General features: G+C 42.4%; 1 protein-coding gene across 9 annotated transcripts in view; it reads left to right on the forward strand.

Annotated features, from left to right (window-relative positions):
* agrn (agrin) overlaps nt 1-16,853 on the forward strand; it is a 274,348-nt gene that overhangs the window by 185,226 nt on the left and 72,269 nt on the right. For all 9 annotated transcript variants that reach the window (XM_036008107.1, XM_036008108.1, XM_031286349.2 and 6 more), the window contains 3 exons: nt 651-875; nt 2,998-3,222; nt 8,133-8,339. In XM_036008107.1, coding sequence (XP_035864000.1) covers nt 651-875; nt 2,998-3,222; nt 8,133-8,339 — 657 coding nt within the window. The remainder of the gene's footprint in view (nt 1-650; nt 876-2,997; nt 3,223-8,132; nt 8,340-16,853) is intronic.

Raw genomic sequence — 16,853 nt, forward strand, 5'->3', positions numbered from 1 at the left:
ATGAAACCATAGAAATGCCCCCATCAGTGGCGAACACGGGCGAAATTAAAAGTGTCACCCTGTCCTATCATTGGAATGAGTCACTCAGCGACAAGTGGCACGCTGTTTAATTAGAGTGAAAACAAAGTCCACAGGGGAGGGGAATACCTCTCTCCCCTTTTCCCTCCTCTCTCTTTTTCTCTCTCACTCTCTCGATCTCATTTGTGGAAAGGTAAATATTCAGAGGGTCGCTTTTCAGCCGTAGCAATTAAAGCATGCTTGAGCATAGCAATAGAGAATGTGTTGTGAATGCAGGGCTCCTAAATCAAGTCCTGCTGTGCTGTGCTGTGCTGTGCTGTGCTGTGCTGTGCTGTGCTGTGCTGTGCTGTGCTGTGCTGTGCTGTGAAATGAAACGCAACGCGTTTGTAAGAGTAGACAGCTGTGGCAGTGCATCCTTACCCAGGGGTGTCAAGTAGTTCTTCAAACCCAGAATAACTGCGCTGGGCTTCCAAAAGTGCACCAGCAGCCACTTAAATAAGGTGGCCTGTCATCAATGATGCACTCCAGTGTACAGTAGCAGTGAGTGTCCCTGAGTACAGCTGGTTGACAATTCCATTCTTCAACGTGAGAACCCCTCTGCTTTTGACTAAACCTTATTTTTGTGTCTGCAGCTCTGAAGGACCCCTGCACCGACGTGGCCTGCAGCTACGGCAGCACCTGCGTCCAGTCGTCAGATGGCTTGTCGGCTAAATGCATGTGTCCCCTCGGCTGTGAGGGTAAGCGCGAGCAGACAGTGTGCGGCAGTGATGGAAAGGACTACCGCAACGAGTGTGAGCTCCATCAGCACGCCTGCAAGAACCAGAGGAACATACGAGTGCAATACCAAGGGCACTGCGGTGAGCTCTCTCCTCATTTTACTCATCGTTTACTTCAGGATTAATTTTATTGATTGATTCATTTAGTCTATTTGGTGTCCAGCAAAAAGATAAAAAGTGGCCATCACAATTTCTCACAGCCTAAGGTACCATCTTCAAATGTGTTTGTATTAAATTTACAATGATATAAGCGAGGGAAAAAACGAAAATTGTCACATTTGCGATGCTGGAATCACCTTCTTTTTGGCATTTTTGCTTGATAAATTACTCGAATGACTAACAAAAAGCAGAACTTTTACGTTGTCTCTACATTCTCTGCTTCTCTCCACTCTGTTTACTACCTCTGGCTTTTGTTGTTTACCCCACTTACTTACGGCACGCCTCTGCTAATTCTCATTTTTCATTCAGGTTGCTTTGCTTCACACAGGTACTCCTGCGGTGCCAATTGTTGTTTTGTCTAAGTAGGTCTTCAGAGCTGTCGTTTTCATAGGCCCAGCTTTTTTGCTAATCCTTGTTATCATCAGGCGATAGTTGTTTACTCCCAAGGCGCTCAACTTTGAGGTTTTTTATGTTTGTTTTGAGCCAGATGGAGGGAAAGAAAAGCTGACACAAGTTCTGTTTTTTAGCAGCGGGAGCCTCCGGGATACGGAGCAGGGTGTTGGGAAAAGAGAGATGGATGTGCAGGTCCGGCGGTATAAATCCAGCCCGAGTCGGCCAAAGTGACCTGAGTTACCCGGTCCTCCCTGGGGAGGGCCGAGGCTCAGGGAACTACTCGGCCCCAATGGTCCTCTAAATCTTCCTATGGCCATTTCATTGAAAGCCTTGGCCATTTCAAGTTGCTAACCCTAGCCAGACCAATGCAGTTGATTTATCCGCACTGCTCGTTTTTGCAACAAACAGGCCATTCTTTTTGTAATTACCCTACTTGCTCAGTTAGAGGAAAGCATGGATCCTGGAAGCTGTTCTTCTCGGTAATGGGAGGTAATGGTCTTTCTCTCAGATAATGGTCTGGCTGGCGGGTGAGGCACTGTGTTATGCAGAAACGCTGCATGCATTACGATAAAACCCCTGTTTGCTTGGTTGCTAGACTCTGCAAGCCATTGCATTGTGCTGATAGAAAACAATCTGAGGCCTGGCCAGAGCTGGCCGTACTCACTCCGCCTCCCGCCCTCCGCAGCCAAAGCGCTCAGTCCCTTTTTATGTCCCTGCATTGTCGCTCTTTGTATCCCAGCCAGAGGTCTTTGGAAACCATTTCCCCTTATTCCTGCTTTGTCATTCTCTTTCTCTTCCTCTCTACTCCTTTAACTGGTGATAGGTTGTTTCATCCTTGGTGTGTTTTGAATGACTCGCCGGCAGCTTGGCAGTGATTTGATATGTCACGGTGCTACATAAATCCTTTGTCTTTCCACATGCTGAAAGCGTGGCGGGCAGGATAAAGCTTGTTACTGTTACTCCTTAAAACAGTGGCAACACACCCGTCCCCCACATCCACAAACCAGTTCCATTATGATCACGGACTGATACGGCCGAGCGTGCCAGACTGACGCTCCCTTGGAAGGAGGGAGGTGCAAATCAAAGCGGCCGTCACTTCATCCATTTCCTTGTCCCCCCTTCACTTCCAAGGTCCCAGTCTGAGCTGCTCTCAGCTGCTCGGCTACTGATAATATCTGCGGAGCAGCAGTGATGGAGGATCATGTCTGCTCCTCCATTTCTTAGTCTTCTCCTTACTCTTCTTTTCTTTCTGAATTTACTAGACAAACAAACGTTAATGCATTCGACCTTTACTGAGATGATTATTTGGCCTGAAAAAACATTACCTATTTATCGTTGTTTACTGCAATTTAAAAACAGGCTCACCTAAGCTCTCTTAACAGTTGCCAATTTTACCGGCAATTAAGCCAGGACACATCATATCCCGTAATATTTTAATGTGTTTTTTTTTTCTTTTGCCAAGGTATTGTTGTTTACTTTTCCACAGAGGACCAAAAGATGGACAGAGATGTTTTTGATTAGCACTATCTTGTTTAATTCCCCAGGGTCTAATTAACATAAACTGATTTTTAAATGTTATTTCACAAAAGAAAAAAATCTACATACGGGGCTGTACTGCAGTACATATTCATGAAAGGATGTGTCTCCACAGACCCATGCAAAGACAATGAGAACAGCCTGAACACGTTGTGCCGGGTGGAGGCTCTCACCCGCCAGCCCCATATCTTCAGCCGTCCGGAGTCGTGCCCCCCGGGTAATGAGCCTCTGTGTGCCAGCGACGGCCAAACCTACACCAGCAAGTGCGCCATGGAAGCAACAGGAGCACAGAAAGGGATCAAGCTCAGTAAGATCTACGCAGGACGATGCAGAAGGCTAGGTAAGGGCAGGTTACTGTAGCCTATAGAAGGTACTGAAAACTCATGTATGCATTGTAGAGAGAGCTTGTGAAAAAGAAAGTCAGCTGGGATCACACTGAATGCTTCATTCTGCAACCTTTTAGAATTAGAAAAGCTTTGCCCATCATAAAGTAGTGGGAATTTGTCTTTGATGTGGCTCACAAATAAATAAATAAAGACATATGATACATAGAGTATGGGAAACATGGCAACATGAGGAGCTGAAGAAAAACCTTCTAGCCCATGGGTAGATATTAAAGGAAATAGGTGAAAATCACACATTCATAACTCCAATGCAGATCTTTTATTTTTATGCCCTACCATTAGTCAACTCCTTGACAATGTCCTTCTGTTTTTTTTTTGTTTTTTTTCCTGACTTTCCTTTGTTGTTTTAGCTTTGACTTTTCTGTGCTGTTGCCACGAGTTCAATCAGCTCAATGTTTGCCATAACCTTGCACCTCACCCATAGCAGATACTGTAAGTGCATACCCCATAATTGTCCTAAATTGTATCTTTTATAAGCCACTGTTCCACCTGTGGTACTGAAGAATGTTCATGGACTGGTAGTAATATGAAAAGTTTCATGAATATGATTATGTATGTAACGGCAGGTGAGACTTTCAGTCATTTTCAAAAAGAATGGCCTGTTGTAAAAAGGAATCCATGTGAGTACACATCTGAAACCTTCAAAGTGTAGTGTCTGCCTACCTTCAGAGCGATTTGGCACTCCAACAATTTAATATTTCATTCTCAAAAAGTTTGTGTCCAAATTAATTCACTTCAATAGTTGGGATGGGTTTTAAAGGGTTTAGCGAAGCATGTCATGACACTGCATCACATTGTCATATATGCAAGCATTCTCATAGTTCACACGATTTCTTCCTAAAATGTGAACAGGTGTATGTGAGCTAGCATTCAAGTGTAACTGTAATCCACTGCATGGCACATAGATAAATGACTCTGAGGTCTCGGGGTCTGTACTGTATCCATGCTAGCAGTAGCCTTCTCCAGCCTGATAAGAGCATCCAGGGCTGTTATCTGTGCTATTAGAACAGGGGCTTTAAGCCTTAGTCAACAAAGAGCTGTCAGCTTTTACTGTACATCTGATAGCCATCGGAGGAAATCCAATTTTCCCCGCGTTGTCGGCATGGGCCTCGTAAAGCCCCAGCTGTGTTGGTGTACGGCAGTGATGTGAGACCCCCCCACCCATGTACCGAGACCCCTGACAACACCAAAGACAAGAATAGATCACTGCATGACGCCCTTTGGTACAGTCAACAATAAAGGCTGATACACGCTTCTTTGACACACCCTGGCTCTCCTGTTCGCTCGGCTTGACAGACTGATGGAGTAGCGTGAGGGCTTAAAATTGCACAAATCCCGGTCTGAGTTTGTGTTAGCATGTCAGTATATGTGTGTGTGCAGACATGTGCATGCGTGTGAATGTGCTCGCACATTTCCCCCTTCTCTGCTGTGCCTTTTTCAAATGAAAGAATAATTCAATTTGAAACAGAGATCCATGAAATCATATCCCTAAGCAAATTACAAATTGGTATCTAATGAAAATGGCCATTTCGACTTGTAAGCATGACATTGCACATCCTTGTAGCCCTTTCACTCAGATACAGCAGCAATGTAATTAAGTGTGGCAAGACAGGCTTTTAAAGAAAGGAGAAAAAAGAATTGAATTGCTGTACAAATTTGATCCACTGATCAGGAATGAAATAAATGTCGAAGCCTAGTGAGCGTCTTCCAGAACATAGGCCTGCTTCAAATTGGATTTCTCACTTCAATGGCAATTTTGCAATTTTTTACATTTCTTTCTTTTTTCTTAATTTCCGCAGTAGATTTCTGCTTAGTGAGTCAAAATGTAATGAATAATGGTTTAGACTTTAACCTGACCCTAAAATAAAATTCTTGAGTTTCAGTTCCCCAATTTTATTAAAGTTATTGGGGAACTTTTATCATTAAAGTTAAATGGGAGAACGGCAAACCTGATCTCCAGTCAGTTGTAATGGGTTGAGAATGGATATTATTGTAAAACTGTAAACTCAATTAAAGTCAGTGGTTACCCTGAACCAAAACTAAAACCTATTCAAATCCTAAATAAAAATCTATTCATTTGACTTTTTTCATGATCCAGTCTCTTGTATGGTAAGAGAAATCATTTCTGCCATTCTGGGACATAATAAATTACTCTCCCAGCAGTTCAACAATAAACATGAATGATTTTCTTTTCTAAAAACAACAACAACCAATTTACTGCTTTTTTTCCAAGCATCAATGAAATTGTAATAAAATAATTAAACTAACAAACACTAAAAAGTCACTCTTTTGTTTGACCCTCTTTGTATCTGCCCAACAGCGATCTGGTGGCTGATCTGTTTGGCTTTAAATTCATTTTTCTGATCTTACATTCGTGTTTGCACTACTATTTAAATTAAATGAAATTGAGTTGCAACTTTATTTTCTATTGATGTAAACTGTCCCTTAGGTTGTTCTTAGAATGACTACTTATTATATTAATACTCAATTAACTAACATATAATCATTTCTGGTGAGTTGTTAAATGTATTTCATGTATTTCTGAGAAAGGCTTCACCTCTGCTGCTGAAAGAAAAGCTTTTACACGCGCTGCCAGTGGCATCAGTCCACCCTAACATGTTATTACTGTTCTGATGAAAACTGATTTATTTCCCCACGGTTGGACCCGCAGTGTCACACAGCTGGAAGAACAATCAGTTCAACACTTTTGCTAGCTTGAAATGTTGTTTTACGCTTGCTGAGTACTTCTGTTGTCCTTTTCCTCTATGGTGATCAGTCAGTCACACTGTTACAAAAGTGTTGGAAACCGCTCTAAAAAGCCGCTCTAAAAAGCCGCTCTAAAAAGCCGCTCTAAAAAGCCGTTCTAAAGAGCCTCATCGGTGTATATATAGATGAGTGATACTGAAGGGTTTGATGAGTGTGGAAATGGGTTATAGGCTCAGGTTAGTCTATATCCACAACGTTCCACTTCCAGGATTGCACCGTTGCCGCCGGATATTCCACCGGATTTCACTCTTTTTGGCTGGATATCCGTTACCTTCCCCTTTTTTTGTTTTGCAATTTTAAACTCCGGTGGATTTATGAGGACTATGATTAACTGCTCTTCAGATCTCTGCATTATAAATTGAGACAGCTAGCTAGACTATCTGTCCAATCGGGGGTTTTCTGTTGCACGACTAAAACAACTTTTTTTTTTTTTATTATTTGAGACAATACAATAAACCACAAGTGATACAAGACATAAACATAAACAGTCACATAAAGAAAAGAAAGAAAAAAAAAATATATATATATATACATATATATATATATACATACATACATACATATACACATACATACACATACACACATATACATATATAAGAGAGTTAGTAAAATAAAACTAGCAAAATTAAATATTTCATGTGCTTTTTCAGTCACTTTTCAAATTCCTACCCCTATACACATTACTCTAGGCCATGTTCTTCTTTCAGGTATAATTCTAATGGGGACCATTCCCTTACAAAAACATTGAGCGTATTTCTTAGTACATGTGATAATCTCTCCAATGGCAAGATGGACATACATTTTGCTTACCACATTGTAATATTAGGAGGATCTTCGTCTAACCATTTATGTAGTATTGTGAGGCGTGCAGCATACAAAGCGACTCTAACAATGTACCTGTACCTACGATCACAATTGGTATCCAGTCCCAGTACAAAATGGTATGGATTTAGTGGAATATCAAACCTAAAAATGTTCTTAATCTCGTTTTGGACCGATAGCCAGAAACTTGAGATTCTTGGACATGACCACATTAGATGTCTATAAGTGCCACAGCTATTTTTACATTTCACACATAATGATGAGCACATAGGGTCATATTTACATCGAATAGCAGGGGTAACATGCAGTCTGTGGATAATCTTATATTGAGTCTCATAGGATTTATTAGAACATGTAATTTTCTTTGCATTCAACAAGATCCTTTTCCACATCCCCTCATCCAGTTGGGAACCAAAATCTTCACCCCAAGAAGTTTTACTATTGATCGTAGGGATATTGACAAACATTTGAGAGTAAATATAACTCAATACTTTCTTCTTTAAAGAAGAAGCCTTTAATAGTATATTTTCAAGCGGATTCGTATTCAAGCCACTCATATATGTTGGTATAGAATGGATATAACTCCTAAGCTGTAAATAACGGAAAAATTGTGTTTGAGGGAGCTCAAATTCAGTTCTGAGTTGAGAGAAAGATTTTAAAATCCCATCTGAGATCAGGTCTTGTATTTGAGAGATACCAGCATCGTTCAGTGTTTTAAAACCCACATCTAAACAAGACAATTCAAAGTCAGGATTGCAAACAATAGGCGCCAGAGCAGAGAATTGATTTTTAAAAAGTGTCTACGTACTTGATTCCATGTTTTAAGGGTATTTCTAACAATAAAATTATCTTTCATTCCCTGTAGTGAGATTGCATTATTTATAAAGGGCATATCTGACAGAACCGGTTCACATCCGATATTTTCCAAATCCAGAAATGTGGAATTAGCAAACAACTTTTAATCTACCATTCCACCAAAACAAGTTCCTTCCCGAGGCTATTTTGCAGAGGCGCCGTGGCTTAGCACCGCCCAAGACAATTGTGATTGGTTTAAAGAAATGCCAATAAAACAGAGCACATTTTTCTCCTATCCCGGAATGCTGTGTGGACTAGCCAGACCCTCCTCCGCAGCGCTGTGGAGGAAGGCCTGGCAAAGTGAGACTAGGCTTAGGTTAACCCTAAATAGTCCTAAACCGGAATAGACAATCTACAAATCCTACATTGATTCCTTTTTCTACCCATCTCCTTCCTCCAGAGGACTGTCAGGAGGAGTGTCTCTTCAACGCAGTGTGTCTCGTGGAACAGCTGAGCGCCCGCTGCTCCTGCGATCCCATCGAGTGTGACGGCACCTACAAGCCCGTGTGCGGCAAGGACGCCCACACCTACACCAACGACTGTATTCGACGCAAGGCGGAGTGTCTGAGCAAGACCCTCATCTCCATCAAGCACCAGGGGCCCTGTGGTGAGTGGAGCTGGAGGATGGGAAACAGGAGGTTTTACACAAATACTGCTGTTTACTCTGAATCCTTCTCTTTTCTCTCTGCTTGTTTTAATGCATATTCAATGTGCTTTTCCTTCTATGTCTTCTAGGCTAACTGTATGTATGTCAACTGAAAAGTGTTTGAAATGGTTTGGTAATGCTCACTGAGGGGGTGGGGTTGGGAGGGTTGAGGTACCTCAAATGGACAGAACACGTGCGCCTGCCTTCCTTATAAAAAAAACGTGCCTTCACTTCTCCACTCGTTCACCTCCCATCCATCAACTCATCCCTGTCACGCTTCATCCCTCCATCTCAAACACACAACCAAAAATGAAACGCCACCATCACGTTTCATTCATCCGCTCTCTGTCTTCCACTCCTTCCCTAGCACCAGTCTTCCACTTTGGTGGCTTTTGTCGTTTCTCTCTCCCACCCCCCCCCCTGTCTTTGTCTCTTTGTCTTGTGTGTTGTTTTTCTTGTATAAAAAAGCTACTCTTTCTTGTTTCAGTGCGTCAGTCTGTCTGTCTGTCAGTCTTTGTCCATGTGGTCGTCTTCCTGGCTGTCTGGCTGCAGGTGGAAAGTGGGGTCACCCGGTGGGCGACCTCATCAGGTGGATTCTGAGGGGTGAAGCCCTTCCCCTCGCTCCGAAAGGACCTAACAGGAGGGGTCTTGTACTGCTGTCTTTTTTCCTCTCACTCCTTCTGTCTCGTTGTGTCATTAATGTCCTTTCCTTCTGTTTACCCTCCTGCAAAGATGTGATCCGTGAGGTTGGAGAAGTCTTGCTCTATGCTGTGCTTTATTTCCTGTCTAAAAGCTTCTCCTGTCCCTACCTGCCTAACCACTGCTCACCACCGACTCCTTTCTTTCTGCATGCAGCAGTGCACGCCAGCTCCTAACCTCACTGCCTCCCAAACAGTCCCTCTCTCCGTCATGTCATAAAAGCTTGCAACTGCCCGAGGAATGCAAAGAACTCAGTTTTTAACCATTTCTGAGCATACAGTAAATGCTGCATTAGGGTCGGAGTTCGACTGCATTCAGTGAATCCTTTTAAATCCCTTATACGGTATTTGATCCTTTTAAGTTTAGCTAAAACTTTAAAATTCAGGTGAGATATTGAACCACATTTTGGCTAAGAAGGCCAAAAGACAGGTAGCCCAATTAGTGTTCGTTACTGTAAATAAGATGAGTAGTAGATAGAGTGTTAGCATCCAACGTTAAAAAAACATTTTCATTTAAAGTATTGCAGGGTTTTGCAGAGTTCTTGCTGGTAAAACTAAAGCCTACTACACACCGAGGCGATAATCGGCCATTGGACAGTCTGGCGAGGTCAGTGACTCGAGTCTGTTCGGTGTGTTCCGTGCCGTCATCCGTCCGAGGGGCCGTCATCCTTCATTTTGGCCGATTTGACATGTATAATAGGCGGGGAGCGGAATGAGTGTGACTAGAGTCTCTCAAAATCTGACGAAAATCTTTTAAACTGACCTTTGTTGATCTGAAATGAAGACAGATTCAGCAACTGCATGGCCTATTTTTCACTTAAAATGTTTTCAGAAACACGTTTCAGTGAACTATTTTAGTACAATATGAGATTGTATTCTGAACAAGCCGCCATGACAGTCTGTCTTTGAATTTCCGGAGAAACCAGACCCACGTGACGCGTTCGTCCAATCAGCTGCCGGTTTTCATTATGGGGCGACAATACAGATTAGCACCGCTAATTTACTGTTATGGAGACGTATTACGTCTCGTCACTTTGGTGTGTTCCGAGGCACTTTTTTGACCAACTCGGGTAGAATGATCAGCCCATCTGCCGACGGTCGGCCGTCTGGTCTGTGTGTCTGGGCCTTAAGAAGCCTGCTACCTGAATGTATTGTAAATAGCTATTTGCTAATAAAAGAAGAATAAAGAGAGATGAAAGATTAAATAAGAGATTAATCAGCCTTTGAGTTTAGCTAATCGGGGCATTTTATTAACCTGCAGTTTATACCAAACTGGAAGCGACTATCGATACGTATTCATCTGTGAGCTGCACACGCATAAACAGATGTGTCAATTTGACAGAAATGATAAAATGTGAAAAACAGTTTCTCTTCAGGTTATCACTTAGTTTTAATTGCCAGATTCATCCAAATAATATGCATTTTACAAACAATCATGTTTTGTTTTTCCTGTCAAAAGTACATTTTTTAAAGAATGCCCCTTTAAATTCTGCAACAACCATAGCATATGCAGTTTATTTGGCCAAATGGTTTTCAAAGATGATTTGTAATGCCTCATCTTATGTGAATCTCCTGCTGAATTAGAAGCATTTTTGCCATCGTAACCCGATAACCCAGCACGCATGATAAAGCCACAGCAAATTCGCTTGTGCTGCTTGTTGTCCCATTACCTTAGTCAACAATTCCCCACACAGCAGACATGTTGTGTAATTTTGTGCAGAGTTGCTGTCCACATTTTTATTGTTATTATGACAGAGGCCGATAAAACAGGAGAGATCTGTCCATCCCCCAATACCAAAGTTATTTCCAGTTGTCAGCATCAGGAGGCATAAGCACTCATTAGCATCATTCGGCCGTCTGAGCTGTGCATAAATTAAGTAGTGGAAATGGCAGTGCGAGCTCTTATGCGTTTTGCTCTGTTTCATTATTTCTGGCAAGTGGTGTCTCGGTCCTACCCCACTTCCTCATTTGTTTTAGTTATTTTATTTCTTTCTCTTCATCCTTCCTCTCTTCCCCTGCGCATCGCAGCCGTCAGCGACTTGTAATATGTTTCTTTAATGCATTTTTATTGACATTTGCATATTTTTCAAAACAGAGCGCCACAAAATGCCACCCCCACCCCCCAAACCCCCACCCCCACCACCCTTGATTCAGTTTTAATTAAACATCAAAAGAGGCAAGCGTAGGTGCCCACAGAGACTGTTGGTTTAGTTAGACAGATGATATGCATGCAAGGGGAGTGGGTTTGTGTGTGTGTGTGTGTGTGTGTGTGTGTGTGTGTGTGTGTGTGTGTAAGGCACATGTTAGAACTTTCTTTCTTTCTTTCTTTCTGTCCTCCTTCTCTGTCCCTCATGTCCTTTCAATGTTTCTTACACTACTGTGTTAGTAGGAGTCCAGATTACATAGAGGTCCCTCTCTGTAATAGCACTGCCCAATTGACTTCAAATGTACATAATCCTGAAAGACACCCATAGGGATGCCTGCAGTGTGCGTGCGTGCGTGCGTGTGTCTTTTATGTCTTCCAGAGAGCAATCAATAGCTCACACACTGATCAGGCGACAGGAACACACACTGTATACATTGTGTGACACAGACTTCTATTGTGCTTGTGCTTGACAGTGACTGGCATTGTCAAAAGACGTCTGCACAATGGCTGCTGTGTAATCCTGGTACACTTATCCGTGGATTCAAGGCTTCAGACAAAGTTTCATACATCTGAAAAGGAAGAGTTGGATATATTAAATTATCATTATTTGATAAATAATGATCTTTTTCTCAGTCTCATTGGCTGAGTGGTGCGTTGGGGCGGGGTGATTGATCGCACTGCCAGCTGTCAAACGGATGAAATTCTCCAGTTCCGGCACTGTCGTAAATCTCTTCTCATGTGGCTGACAGCGCCCTAATGTCACCCCTCCCATGTCGGCGCTCGCCTCCACAATGAATGGTCATGCAAAGAACCCACATGTCTATAATGTCCTGAATGCTGTCCTCCCCAGAACATTTTGATTGATGTCTAAAGCTAATGAATTTAGTGATTGAGAGACACCACGTGGTGTTTAGCTGATTGACTTACGTCCAGGCGGAGTCACAAATCTTTTGACAATACGTGAGCATGTGAAGGATTTGCTGGAAGTGAATCAGTGCCGGCTGCTGGGAAAGAGGGTGAATTGGTCTGCGGCCTTGGATTTTGAGATAGAATGTAAGAGTGACACTTATGGAGGAAGAAAAAGATGTTTGTCATTGCCAGAGAAGCAGCTGCTTACGCGTCTGCCGTTACAAGAGCATCCTGTGTTTAGTTTTTTCATCATGTGTGCCATCATGATGATTGTATTGGAATTTTCATCACCGACATCACTGTGTAACTTTTACCATGTTGCTGTTCTCCAACACACACACACACACACACACACACACACACACACACACACACACACACAGTGGAAGTTGTAACTATAGTCTCTCTTAGCACGGTATCTTGTCTCTCTAAAGCATAAAGCTTCTGCTGGCTGTGTCTACAGTATCTCTCTAGCTCTGAGTTCTTTCATTTCTTAACTGACTTTTTTCTTCTCGCCTTGTGTTGTTAGGTACTCCAGCTGGGCCAATTTAAAACGTGGCTTCTCCTTTTAATGTCAATAATATCAGAGGCTATTATCTGCTCACCGCCTGCCTGCTTGACAAACACCTGATTAAAACACAATTTCATCTTCACAATGCGTAATAACCTGCCTTTATGCATATGTCGGAATAAAAAGCGAGAAATCTAATTAATAACTGACTGTAAATCCATACAGATTGTTTGGATGCATGGAACACAAATAATATTTTTAGGCTTCCAATATGATGTCAGCACAGCAGGGTACCAGCACAAACTAAACAAGGAAGTGTGCGTGCAGCATTAGATATTGTAGCAGATTTATATTTAGAGGACCAAGCAATGGAGGTACATTGGCACCCTAATGTTTTCAAAGGCTTTTATTCTTTCTTTCCTGCTTTTTTGTCTTTCTTTTGTCTTAGATTTTGGATATCGTAATATTGTAAGTGTCGTCTTTTCCTGGTTTTAAAGGCTGCATTAGATTAAAGTGATGTCATTGACTGGCTGTTCTATTATTTACCTTTACCCACTTAGTCATTAAATCGACATTTCTGATCATTATTCATAAAAAAAATCTCTTTGTGTAAATAACATTTTGTTAAAGCACCAGTTGTCAACCCTACAATCTTGTCGCAATATCGACATTGAGGTATTTGGTCAAGAATATTGTGATATTTGAGTTCCTCCATATCACCCAGCCATACCATCAGTCCAACGTTCGACTTAAGTTTTAACCCGTAAAAATAATTTGACTCAAGATTAGTTTAGAGTTTGTCTTCACCACCATATGCAAAATGAAACATCTTCGGGATGCCTTTCACATAGACTTTGACTTGAGAGCAAAAAGATTTTTTAAAACAATTTCGAAATAATAAATATATTTTCGTTTTGTTTTATCAGAAACAACTTTTTATAATGTTTTTTTTTTTGTCTTGACCCAAGTTTTTGCTGCTTCCTTCCTGCCCAAATGGTTTTTCCCTGCCATCCCTTTAAGTCAAGCTATTTTAGTGCATATTCAGTAGTACTTTGAATCAATGGAAGCAGTAGTGTGAGGTGGCTCACCACAACTCCCTGGAGCCTGTTGATGTACTGGCATCACGTCTAGTTTTTGTTCAATAGGAAGAGAAGAGTTTCTAAATTGGTAGTTAGGCTGTATATAAAAGAGACATAGAAGCAGAATTGTGGCTTTAAGAGACGAGGATAATTCCGTAAAACCACTGAAACACACAGTTTGGCAGGCAAACTAGGAGTGAACAAATGAAAGAGCTAGGACAGAAATTCTTTATTCACAGTTCTTTTGTTTTTTCGTGTGCACACAGCTGTGTGTGTGTGTGTGTGTGTGTGTGTGTGTGTGTGTGTGTGCGCGCGCATGAGTGCAAGCGCAGAAAGACTCATGGAAGTGCGAGCGAGTTGCTTGAAATGTGTTGCCTGTCGCCTCCGGAGGTTAACACAAAATCACTCAGCGGCAGACACATTGTCATTGACAAAGAGCTCTGCAAAGCAGGAAAGAAAAATCAGTCACCTTAGGTGTCGAGACTCTGTGTCGAATATTTTAGCATTTGCATGTTTATTTGATTAGCATCTCTCGCGGCTGCAGTGATTGGACTCACAAACAGTCGAGGCGCTTGAGTATGTTAGTCAGTCTGAGATCACCAGTGCTGTTTGTCCTAATCAAGTTAATTAGAGGAAGTGCTGTGGGAGCCAGATTGACAGCAGCAAGGGAATGCTGGTCCACTTACTGCGGCCCGCAGGCTGTCATCGTGCAGAAATTGCAGAGAAATGTGGGTCAACAGGGTGTCAGAAGTTACTCGAGGCATTGTGGGTGTTGCACGCCGTAGGGCTGTGATCAACCACATAGTTTTTCCAATTTCTACATTTTTCATTTCATTTCCGGGTTTTTTTCTGAACCCTCATTCTGTAGCTCCTGACTTGATTGAAGATGCAATAAATGTCAAGCGTTGTCATTGGTTTTCTTTTGCGTACATCAGTCTGAGAAAATTTTTTCCTGTGGCGCACACACCCCAATGATAAAATCGCTTGTTTGGTTCAATGAGACGGTGTTTAGACATCAGCTCACCTCTGATAGATACATGTCACAAGATCAGGGATCGCAGCTTGGCTTTCTTCCTTCCCCATGCTGTTTTTGCTTGTCTCCATTTTGAAGAGCAGCACGTTCTCAGTTGTAAATGCACAAAGAGGCTTCGATTCACCCCCTGCCTGTGATAAGTGTTCAGTGGTAGACAGACACAGCCTGCGGGTATGCCTTTTGCTGTATGCTAATATAGCTTTTTCTCTGCACCTCCCTTTCCCCTCGACTAATATGAAACCTAAATGTTTTTAATGGGAGGGAGGCAAAGGGAGTCGGATCAAAGCCCTGCAGGTGAAGAAACACAGAGGGTGGGGCTTGCTGCAGATTGGCTGTGCCCCATTGGGGTCCTATGTTGTAATGGGTTGCAGTTGGAGGTGATTCTCGCTGTCAGTTGGCCACTGCCAGCATCACCTGGATTACACTGATTCACTGCCCTGCAGAATACAGGGAGCGATTTGGAATTGCACACAGACCCGAGGGGAAAAAGTCCAATTAACATATGTATGAGCTGAGCAGAGATGGGGGGAAGCTTCGCCAAAATAATCTCCCAGCATTTTACCGACATGGTACGGGAGGTTAACTGTGTGTAACTGCTCAGTGCAGCAACCACACAATCACAGCCAGTGTCCTCCCGGAGCTTGCTGTGCCATCACGGCGAACGAGGGGCTGTTACACTGCATCCTCGCCACTTTACCAGTCAGATAACACCACTAAGTGGGCAGTAATGATACTTCAGGAGAACAGGTATGCAGATTTCAGGACATCAGAGGAACGTGTCTTCTCTATTTTTCAACATGGCCGGCCAGCGCCTCTGCTGGGGCGAGTTGACACAGCGTGGCCTAACCTGAAGTAATCCCCTCCGAGCCCTGAAGCAGGGCCGTGCCATTAAAATACCACACTAATTAAAATAGAAAAGTTACACGACGGCTGGCAGGAGAGGATACAGGCTGAGGCGACACCCAGAATGTAAAGTCCTCTCACCCGGCATCATGGTACAGAAACATAGCTGAATGCACACTAGCACAAAGCAGAATCCTTGATGAGAAAGAATTATTCATGTTTTACTGTTTCTTCTGACTTTTCCCCACTGCCACAGCAGACCACTCACTGCACCTGCTCAGCCAGTAAAACAATGCCTTGGCTACTGCGCTAATGTGTTTGGCACTACAGATTCATTCAACTGTCAAGCTAATTTTCACGTACTGTACAAATAGCTCTGTTTAAACCCAGCGACTTTGGTTTATTCTGGACCTGCCTGACAGAAACACTGATATATGCATGAAAAATATGTATTTAAGTGTCTGGGAGAAGACCAGGGAGAGAAAAAGAGCTGGAACAGGCTTGTGAACACCATCCCACAAGCCTTAGTTGTGACAGGCTGCCATTTCAAAGCTTCTGCCTGCAACCAAGAGAGAGTAAAAGACAGCTTTTTAACTGTGTCATACGATTTTTACACTTAGGGAGTTTTGTCTTGGTTTTTATTCTTCTAACACCCTCTCCAGTTAATAAATCAGGAAGAAATTTTGCCCCCCAGAGGTAGAGGGTGATAAAAAAATTAGTTTTGGAGGGGAATTTTCTTTCATCTTTTTATGAAACAAAGAGAATGGGAGACTAAGGCGTTATCGGAGGCTGCAGTTGTGTTTTAGGAGCCTGTCCTCGGGAAGGGGGCTGTTGAACTTTTATGGAGGCCAAGGTTGTACAGTAAAGCTCGGATCACAAGCTTACGACTGAAAAGACATCACAGGGAATCAATTGTTTTTTAAAGCCGTACCAAATTAAGCAGCATTGAATAGCTTACATATTTATGTGGCACCTCCAAGCTCTTTTGAAGTAGCAGCTACTTGGCAGCAAAACAGAAATCCATAGCTGTTTTCCTCCTTCTAATCTGAAAAACTAATCAAAATGCGAGTGACTATGTCCGTGGTCGAGATCCGAAAAGATTTGTTTAATTACAGCCAAAACTAAGTAAGGAGGTAGAGAAAAAAAACAGTACATAATCCACTTGCAATTTTAATAGCTATACCTCAGTTGCTATCATCATTTGGAAAGATGGTCCGTAGAATTGGATCTTAAGATGTTCAGGTGACATTGATCCT

The sequence above is a fragment of the Sander lucioperca genome, chromosome 12 (genome assembly GCF_008315115.2).
Source record: "Sander lucioperca isolate FBNREF2018 chromosome 12, SLUC_FBN_1.2, whole genome shotgun sequence".
Classification (NCBI taxonomy): Eukaryota; Metazoa; Chordata; class Actinopteri; order Perciformes; family Percidae; genus Sander; species Sander lucioperca.